Here is a 10,786-nt window from a genome sequence, read left to right as displayed (position 1 = left end):
CCTGCTGAAAGGTGAAAGCAGCTGAGTCAGGGTCTGGTGTGTGTGTCTGTATATATATGTGTGTGTGTGTATTTGTGTGTGTGTATACACACACACAATCTGCTCCCCTAGAGCAGGATGGGAGCTCTGTGGTTGGCTCCCAGAGCTGCCAATCGAGCTACGGACAACTGCTATGGGTGTTTCTAAGGCTCTCCACAAGCCCACCCCCAGCTTTGCCTAGGAATTGATTGAATTGATGCCAGGCTGTCTGGAGAAGGAACCACTCTAATGAACCAAACAAACCTCCACAGGGAAAAGGCGGTTCATTTTTGGATTCAGGAATGACGCAACCAATCAAACTGGTTCAAAATTAACCATGAACCGGCCTGGTTTGTGCTCGAACCATGGTTCATTTCTCAGTTTGTGTCCATCCCTATGTCCCAGCAATTTAAACCCTGTTTTCTGCTCTTCATGAACCATCACAAATGACATCAAATCTCGTGGACATTCATGGCCGTTCCCGAGTTCACAAATATGGGCTCATGAACCAGCCGAAGTTCATCACAAGTTTTCATTTGTGAGCCAGTTCATACCCATCTCTATACCCTGCCACAAATTTTGTTAGTTTTAAGGTAACTGTAAACTTTACCATCATTCATTAACCATAGCATTCAGATGCATTTCTCACCTTTTAGATGCAAGATGTAAAAACTTTGGCCACAGTTTCAATAATCACTGGATTTTGAGTGGATCGTAGAAAAATAATTTTGCCTTCATCAGGTTGCCCTTCCTGCTCTCGCAGCCAACGTTCAATAAGTGAGGGTCAAATATTAAGGTAGTAGGTACAACACAAGAAAACATGTTCAAGGATTTCTACTTCTTGCAGTCCACAAGCACAGAGCCTATTTGAGTACGAAATTTTCTGAAATCTCCCATATAGTACCACAGAACATAGTACATTAAGGCGAGCTAACATATAAGATCTGAGATAATGCGGGACAGTTAAACAAGAGAAATGCCCTGCTAAGGACCCATGGGGGAAAATCCCCAACCTCAAGGGTGAACAACTACCTTTAGCCAGGCTCCTTAACTTTTGCATCTCAATATCTAAGAGTCTTTGTTTAATCAGGGCATAGGCTGAACTTTCTGGAAAGGAAAATAGATCATCAAAGCTAATCCCTATTGAAATAGTTTTCTATATAGTTTAGTCACATGGATGACTGGGACTCAGTCAGCATATGAGATATAAGGCTATTAGAGTTGTTCTTAAAATGAAGGTGTGGCCATAATTTAACTGTTACAATCCAAGCTTTCGTCTCTAGGAATCTTTGGTTGGTTTCCAAGCAAATGGCCACATAAGGAACACACAAAAGGGCTACTGGACTCTTTTCTAGTGCTTGCCCATCTTGTTAAATCTTAAATATTCATAAAGGCTGACAGTTCACAAAACCTCGATAAACAAAAGCAACAACAACAAAAACCCTTATAAAATTCACAGAATTCATTTTTTTGGGGGGGGAATCAAATATGTGTTTTGATTAACTGAAATCCCTGTGAAAGGAACGATGGAAAAGTAAGAAAGGAAAGATGGAGAAAAATCACTGAAGGGTGAAGGTGTAGTACTTTAAGATTTTTGTTGCCATGTGAAAATTAAATTCCATTGGGATTTTCTTAGGTACTTCCGTGGTGCAAGTCACAGCCACAGATGCTGATGACCCTTCTTATGGAAACAGTGCCAGAATCATCTACAGCATCCTCCAGGGTCAACCATACTTCTCTGTGGAGCCAGAAACAGGTAAGGACTCACTTTAAAAAAAATCCTGAATGGCAAGTAGCCTTTGTGGGTTCTTACAAGAAGCTTTCGAAGCAGAATGGCCATGAAAATCCTCCAGTTGAAGGTCACTCCAAAATGTTTGATGTAAGTTAAATGTCAAGGCATGGTCTAAATTCTGCAGATGTGAATAAAACACTGGATGCACTACTTTCGTGCTTGTCAAGAAGAGGATGATGTCTTTTTTAAAAAACAACAACACAATTTTAGAAGTATTCTATGCATTTTGGAAAGTGAGGTGCTATTTTAAATGCTGTGTACTATTTTAAATGCTGTGTTTCAATTCTGCATTATTTATGTTTTTATTCTGTATTGTTGTTTTTGTTGTTGGAAGCAACCCTGAACCTGCTTTGCGGGGAGGGTGGGGTATAGATTTGACTATAAATAAATAATAAATAATAGATTTCTTAATGATACCACTTGGGTTGCCAACTTCCAGGTGGTGGGGTGGAGATCTCCTGGAATTACAGTTGATCTCCAGACTACATAAACCACTCATTTATTTATTATTTACTAGGAAAAAGGCCCGTTGTGGAAATAAATACAACGGTCTCTAGAAAGAGGTTCTGGGCGGGTGCCCTGGCCTTGGACACTCAGTGTCAATTTACTGTGGCGACCTCAGCAGAGTATAATGACACTGAGTCCACCATTTTCTCCAGAGGAACTGATCTCTGCTACCTAAAGAACAGTTGTAGTTTTGAGTGATCTCCAGCCCTCACCTGGTGATTGGCAAAGGTTGTTCCCCAGAAGGGAATAGTTGGTTTGGAGGGTGGAGTCTATGGCTTTGTACCTGTCCGAGGTCCCACGTCTCCTGAAACCTCACCCTCTCCAGGCTCCATTCCTGGCATCTCCAGGAATTTCCCACCTGGAGTTGGTAACCCTATCTCCTTCCCAGCCAATTATCAACCTACCTTTATTTTCCCCTCACTCTTCAGCTTTCCACCCCCCACACACCTGCAGCCTCTCCCGTGCTCTGAAGCCCTGACTGCTACGTCACATTGGCTGTCATACGGGGGCCACCTCAGCAGCATATAAGGATACAGAGCCCACCACTTTCTCCAGGGGAACTGGTCTTTGCCATCTGGAGAGCAGTTGTAATTCTGAGTGATCTCCAGCCATCACCTGGAGATTGGACACATTTTACCTCAGAAGAGCAAACTGTTTAGAATGTTAGAGGCAAAAGCCAATCAAGTCGCATATGCAAACGACCTCTGTGTTCCAAGGCAAGCCCTCTGATTGACAGATCAGAGAGCGAACTGATTTTGGAGCGTGTGGAATGTTCTAGAGAAGTGCCACCACCATTCGGCTTTTATTTATAAGGGAGATTTCAAACATTCATTCCACTTCTCTTGTTTTGAAAGGGGGACTGCATGGACATTATACTCTATCAAGTTCCCTCCCCTCCCTAAACACCACTATCCCAGGTTCCACTCTCAAATCTCCAGGTATTCCGGAACCCAGAGTTGACAACCCTGCATACACTGTGGTTGGAAGAGTCATCTCTGGAATGCTCCTCAATGTTAAATGCTCCCTATATGTAATCAGTTAATAGGTTGTCATCTATCCACCTATCCATCTGTTAACCCAAATAATATGCTAAAGAACCGTAAAACCAGTGACTGTCAGAAGTGTGATTGGGTTTTAATGTTTATTATTGTTTAAATTAACTTGTTTAATCTTAATCTTATTTATTGTACTGTTTTTATGATGTTCCCCGCCCTGAGCCTGCTTGTGGTATGGGTGGGCTATAAATACAAATAATAAAATAAAATAAATAAATAAATAGTGTAATCCTGTATGTACTTATTTGGGAGTAACTCCCATGGAATGCAGTGAAACTTCATTCTGAGTAAATGAACACATGAAGCTGTTTTATAGTGAATTAGATTCAGGTGGGCAGCCATGTTGAATAAAACTTTGATGGACTTCAAGCTACCACTGGACTCACACTTTCTTATACTGAATCAGACTCTCGGTCCATCAAAGTCAGTATTGTCTAGTCAGGCCGGCCGTGGCTCTCCAGGGTCTCAGGCAGAGGTCTTTCTCCTCACCTCACTACCTTACCATTTGAACTGGAGATGCCAGAGGTTGAACTTGGGACCTTCTGCATGCCAGGCAGATGCTCTGCCACTGAACCACAGACCCTTCCCAAATCTGTGCCTGCACTCACCACCACCACCCCACTCCCCATAACAATGCCATCCTAAATGGAGTTCCACCATTCTAAGCTTGGGGTTGCATTCTTTACTCACTGTTTGTTTATCTGTTTCATGTATACCTCACTCTTCTCTCCAATAGCAACCCAAAGTGGCTTATAACATTCTCCATTTTGTCTTCACAACAACCCTGTGAGGAAGGTTAGCCTGAGATTGTGTGACTCCCTGGCCCAGGAACACCCACCAGGCTTAGTGCTTGTGGGAATGAGCCATACAAACTCTTTATTTCTGCTGTATTAGTGTATCACATGCAAGAAGGGATTTTTTTCTTTCTTTAAAAAAAGGAAAACATTTAAAAATGGCTCTTAATCAAGCCTCTGCAATATTGCAATTCTAAACACTACCAAATCTTGCTAGATGAGCTCGGAGACTCATTTGCAGTTTCTGCTGTAGCCCATGAATCGTTCCTGGTGCGTGGCAGTTCTTTTGAATGAATGGGGGATTTCATAAGGGAGTGCATTCTTCCAAAAAACGCATATGACAGTTTTGTTTCTGAAAGACATACCAGAATGCATGCATTGCCGTACCGCTCCGAAACCTGGTGATGGAGGCTTGGGGTAACAAATGTTTCCTTGTCGTCGTGAAAGGTATCATCAGGACGGCTCTACCAAACATGAACAGGGAGAACCGAGAGCAGTACCAAGTGGTCATCCAAGCCAAGGACATGGGAGGCCAGATGGGTGGATTATCGGGGACCACGACGGTTAACATCACCCTGACGGACGTCAACGACAATCCGCCTCGATTCCCCCAGAGTAAGCCTCCTCTTTAATAGCCCTTCTGCACTACAAAAAGCTTTCGAATAAAAGAGTTAAGCAACTGCCATCTGGTTTAATTTAAAGCAAATCTAGACGGTGGGGCGCACATGAACAAAAGGCTTATGCACTGATGTATTCACAGTTATTAAAAGCAGAAATTCCATGTAGCAGGGATGCCTTTGTTTTTTTGTTTTAAAACAGACTCACGGAACAGCTGCATAAAACGTGGGTCGGTCTCCGTTGGGTTAGGGGGACGGGACAAACGAAAGAAGAGCTTTAAGGAGATATGTTCCTTGCCTGTTACCTGCAGCATAATAATTTGATCAGTGGACTTTAAAGGAGTATGCTTGACTCCCTGATTAAATACTGTGGTCAGAAGGGTCCAGATGTAGGGAAGAAGCGGCTTAAAAAAGCCAAATCTGTGGAGATTTGGAGCTGCAAGACCACCAATCCATTGCATTTCTCAGTAACTGAAATCCCATTGAAATAATCACTGGGTACAAACGTGTCTACATTTTGGGCTTGATTCAGGACTGTAGTCAACCTTTGTTGCTGGTTGGGTTCGCTGTATGGTTGCCAACCTCCAGGTGGGACCTGGAGATCTCATGATTTTACAACCGGCCTCCAGACTACGGACATCAGTTCCTCTGGAGGAAGTGGCTGCTTTGGAGAGTGGCCTCTATGGCACTGTACCCTGCTGAGGCCCCTCCCCTCCCCAAGCCACACCCTCTCCCGGATCCATCCCCAAAGTCTCCAGGTATTTTCCAACCCAGAGCTGGCAAACCTAGTTTGCCACGTTTCCAGTCTGAGCTGTAAACAAACAAATGGAAAATCAGATGTTTCCTCATGGCCCATAGAAATTTCTGGAAACCTGTTGCCAAGCACGTGTGTCATGTGTGCATTCTTGTGCCCATAAATCGTTAGCCTCTGAAATGTATGAATTGTGTATGATTTTTTTTTTAAAAAAAATGTTTCAAATACGCCTTTAGAACGTCCCTACATTAAAAAAGAATGTCCTTAAATACATCTTAGCTTGAGGTTGCCAAATTGGACTTACCTCGCCGGCGGGGGAGTCTGGGGTGGCTCCTGGAGCGCGAGCGCACATAGCGCGCCCCCCGCATGCACATTACAGGGAAGTGATGTCATGACGCCGGGCACGCAGGGGGCGGGGCCACAGCCATTTGAGGGGAAAACATAGAGTTTTCCCCTCAAATGGCTGTGGCCCCGCCCCCAGCGTGCCCGGCGTCATGACATCACTTCCCTGTGACATACATGCGGGGGTGGGGTTTCCCCTGGGGCCCGATTCCACTGCGGTGGAAATCGGGCCTCCAAAGCCTATCTTAGCTCCTTGAAGCTCCTTGTCAGACTGAATATCTTTTTTAACGAAAGGAAGTTTTGTTTAAGGATAGCTTTAGCACAGGGTTGTCAACCTCCAGGGGGTGGCTGGAGATCTCCTGGGATTACAACTGACCTCCCGGTGAGAGGGATCAGTTGCCCTGGAGAAAATGACCGCTTTGGAAGATGGAGTCTGTGGCCTTCTACCCCATTGGAGTCCCTCCCCTCCCCAAACCCCACCCTCCTCTGGCTCCACCCCCAAAACCTCCAGGTGTTTCCCAACCCGGAGCTGGCAACCCTACTTAAGCATAACATGTGTGTTTCTTGGGGAAGAAATTTTGGATTGCTCGAGCTGAGCCAGACAGGTGGCCGGAGTTAGGAGTGCAGTTATTTTGAGAGCGTGTCATTGTCCAGTCATTTTTTTGTAAACATAGATGTTCCTATTTTTTTGGGGGGGGGTTAACTTAAGTCGTAATGTTATACACTTAAAAGCCTAATTTTGAAAAACGAAACCTTACTTGAGGTACATTAGGCCCCCGGTTTGGGTGGTACACAGAACGTTCCTATTTTTTGGGGGGTGGCAACTTAAGTCGTAATGTTATACAGTTAAAAGGCTAATTTTGAAAAATGAAACCTTACTTGAGGTACGTTAGGCCCCCGGTTTGGGTGGTACACAGAGCAGTCACAATCTGGTGTGGCTTAGTTTATACTGTGGGGACAAAGCTACAAGAAGACACGTTGTGGCACCCTTCCTAAAGTGAAATTCTTCTGGTGCATGTTCAGATTCTGCTGTGAGGTCTGGATACACAGTTTTAATCAGGGCTATTTTGGGGCAGGAACGCACAGGAACTGAGTTCCGGCTGGCTTCAGAGTTGTCCATGCTCACTACAGCCAAAACCTCTGCATGCGTGCTACAGAGGGAAGGCCTGGAGAGCGACCCCCCCCTCCGGCGACCCGAGGCAGGTGGGCCAAGGGGGCCCCTGGAAGGATCGGGGAGGCATTTAAATGCCCCCCATGCCTTCCCCAGCCTGTCCAAGGGCCAGCTTGCCTGGGCACCCTGCAGTTGTGTGACCTAATATGCTAATGAGTGGTGTGTGTGGGGTGTGGCCTAATATGTAAATGAGTTTCTGCTGTTGGGTGTGGCCTATTATGCTAGTGAGTTCCTGCTGGGGTTTTTCTACAAAAAAAGCCCTGGTTTTAATGAAAAAGGATCAGAAAAAGAAATTGAAGTGATAACCTTTGAGTTCTAGAGGGACCTTAGAGGACATCTATTCCTGTGGTCTTAAGGCGAGTCCTCGGATGGGTCGCAGAACTTCACCTGGCTCCTTTGGAGATAACCTGCTTTCCATGTGAATGCATAGAAAACATGAATGTGGCCTCTCTTTGTATCCCCACTCAGAGGAGCAAGAGGTTCTAGCAGAAGAGGAAGCTGGAAAGGTCCCATTAGCTCTAGCAGCAGCGTAATGCTGGGTGGCCGAAGTGTATTTTCTTCTCAACTTATCAACTTCAGTGTGGCTGGAGGCAAGAATCTAGGGTTGCCATCCCTGGGGGAGGGGGGGGGAGACTTACCAAAATAGCATGCCATGATGTTCACTTCTGGCTGTGTGTCATCGAACACTTTGGGATTTTCCGGAACTCTGTGGTAAAAACCATGGGGTGCTCTAGGATATCCCTGATACTCTATGGCAAAAACCATAGAGTGTCAGAGAAATCCTAGAGCCACTCTAAGGTATTGGTAACCATAGAGTGTCAGAGAAATCCTAGAGCATCCCATGGTGCAGGGATGTTGCTTCTGCTTGTGCAGGTGGAAGTGATGTTGCAGTGTCACCATTTCAGCTGCCGCATTTTTTCCAACTCTGCCCTGTTAAGCAGCAGCAGCAGAGACACAAGGCAGAGAGCAAGAGGTTGCCTGCCATAGCGGGCAACCAATTGCAACCTTACACTACCCCCTCGGGTGATTGGCTCTAAGCCCATGCCTTGCGTCTCCTGGGGCCTGCAAGGGATTGAGACAGACCAAGATGTGTGTGGACATTTTATTTATTTCAGTTATAGGGTTTAAATTGGTTGGTGTGGACATTTGTGTAAGGTGCTTTGGGTTCCTTTGAGGAAAAGAGCAACACATAAATGTGTCAGTGAATAAATAAGGACATATGCAGCACTGAAATTGTTGGAATGAGTGACTCAGTATGTCTGGACATGGCGGCGGGGGTAACGGGGGGGATGGACACGACTCCATCACTCTAAGTGTGTATAGGTGTTATCCCCTTGAATGGGATACCTCTCTTTGTCCTATCTGGGAGCTGCCCTCTGAGCCGTCCTCTCTTTCTCACTTTGTCCTGTCCCTCTCTACACATGACCTTCCATGGAGTCGTATGTCTCTGCAGGTCTGTCTTGTAGATACAGTGCCCTCATACCCCTATTCACGTGATGCCGGATAAGCTGGCTATTAGTGATAGGGAAAGTACTCTTTAGATGAGCTCTCTCTCTCTCTCCCTCTCCCTCTCTCCCCTCCCTCTCTCCCCCCCCCCCCTCTCTCTTTCTCTCTGACTACAACCTGAATGTTAATTGGATCTACTTGAATAAATGTAAGTTTACCTTTTCTTGCAATATATTTCTTGGGATGTATTTACTGCACTCAGTACCACACTTCTATGACTGGGCAAAACTTCTGCTATATTAATCAAATGTCTCAATAGAAATAAATTGATTTAGAAAGGTTTATGTCTGCTCAGAATTGCAAAGTTTGTTAATTCGTCCCTTATCATCTGTTCCAAGTAAGGGGCATGAATTATATTCATCTCCAGCAGCCCAGCAGTCTCTCCTGGTTTGCAAATGGAAATGGGGGGGGGAGCAAATTAATGTTTTCTGTACCTTTCTTGGTCCTCTCCCTCCCCCCACCTCTGCCAGATTTTATTTATGTCATGCATTTGTCCCCCACAATTCAATATGATGTAAAACAAAACTGAAAACTCCCCCAAAGAGTCCCAGATTCAGATTTGGATATTAAGGTTTGAATTTCTCTGTCTTCTCAAAACAAAAAAATCTAACTGGGAAATCCAAGTCAATTCATTTTTTCCTACATTCATGTCAATTGCAAGACAGAGTCCATTTGATCCTCTTGTGCAAACAGAAGCATTAGTAAATAATGATTTGTCTCAAGAAGTGGTGCTATAAGCATCCCAGGATATTTCAAGGCTTCTCCCCTGTACGCAACATTGATTTGAATTTGGCATTCACATGTCGTTTTCTGTTGGACGTTCACTGTCTTAGATTGATTCTTTTGACTTGTTAACTTGGTGGATGGACAGTTCCTATTCACACAAACACGTCCAGAGCTGCAGATAGGATCACAATGTTGGAGTGAGCAACTCAGCATGCCTGGACATGGGGCAGGGGTGATGTGTGTGTGCTACCTCACTCTAAGTGTGTATAGACGTCATTGCCTTCAATGGGATGCCTCTATTTGTCTTAACTTGGGAGCTGCCCTCTGACCCTTCATCTCTGTCTCACTTTGTCCTCTCCCTCTCTCCACATGGCCTTCCATGGATATAATGCCCTCATACTGCCACACGATGCCTGACAAGCTGGCCATTCGTGATTGGGAAAGGATGCTTTAGATTAGGCGTCTTTCCCTTCTTTTGACTGCATCCTGAATGTGAACTGGATCTACGAATCAATGTCAGTTTACCTTTTTTGCAATATACTTCTTGGGAGATTTTTTTTTACTGCACCTAGTATCACACTTCTACGACTGGGCAAACTCTGATATATTATTTATTTATTTATTCAACTTTTACCCTGCCCTCCCCACCGAGGCAGGCTCAGGGCAGCTTACATAAAAAACCCCATTCATCTCCTCTTTCTCTTCTGGTAGTGAGGCCAGAGCTGAAGCTTAAGGCGGTGCACTCACAGACTCTGGTTTGAGGAGATCTGTGAAGATGGCAGTGTTGGAGTGAATTACTCAGCATACCTGAATATTGGGGGGGGGGGGGAACAGGACTCCATCACTCTAAGTGTATATAGGTTTTATCTCCTTGAATAGGAATACCTGTCTTTGTCTTAACCTGGAAGTTTCTCCCTGACCCCTTCTCCTCTCTCTTTGATCTCTCATTCACTTCACATGGCCTTCCATGAAGACACATGCAGGTCTCTCCTGTAGAGACAGTACCCTCATACTCCCATACATGTGACGCTGGACTAGATGGCCATTTGCGATAGGGAAAGTACACTTTAGATTAGGCTTCTCTGTCTCTTTTGACTGCAACTTGAATGTGAACTGGATCTACTTGGATAAATTTAAGTTTACCCTTTTTGCAACGTACTCCTTAGGGCAGGGGTGTCAAACATGCAGCCCGGGGGGCTGGCTCAGACCCCCGGAGGGCTTCTATCAGGCCTGCAGTGGAACTGGCTGTCTTCTGCTTCTTCTTTCAGTTCTGCTGCTCCTGTGTCATCATAGGTTTGCAGCTTACAGACACACACCTGAACAGCATACTCAAGATTTTGATATAATGATTCAGAGCAAGAGGTGTCAGTTATCAGACACTGTTAAATAAACAAAATATTGCAAGAGTGCTAATGTGTTAAGCATGTTTTTATTTTAAGTTTAAAAAACCCTTTGTCTTTGTGTCCTTTATAAAGTTTATATCTCCACCACCTTGCATTACATT

The 10,786-nt window shown here is 44.8% G+C and overlaps 1 protein-coding gene across 1 annotated transcript in view; it reads left to right on the top strand.

The window, feature by feature from the left end:
- LOC107111230 (cadherin-10-like) overlaps window positions 1–10,786 on the top strand; it is an 82,657-nt gene that overhangs the window by 23,014 nt on the left and 48,857 nt on the right. The window contains exons 4-5 of the mRNA XM_015412173.1: window positions 1,655–1,774; window positions 4,614–4,781. Coding sequence (XP_015267659.1) covers window positions 1,655–1,774; window positions 4,614–4,781 — 288 coding nt within the window. The remainder of the gene's footprint in view (window positions 1–1,654; window positions 1,775–4,613; window positions 4,782–10,786) is intronic.

The sequence above is a fragment of the Gekko japonicus genome, unplaced genomic scaffold (assembly GCF_001447785.1).
Source record: "Gekko japonicus isolate JY-2015 unplaced genomic scaffold, Gekko_japonicus_V1.1 scaffold2320, whole genome shotgun sequence".
Lineage (NCBI taxonomy): Eukaryota > Metazoa > Chordata > Lepidosauria > Squamata > Gekkonidae > Gekko > Gekko japonicus.
The sequence above is the reverse complement of the archived record's forward strand: the minus strand, read 5'-3'. Positions and strand labels throughout refer to the sequence as shown.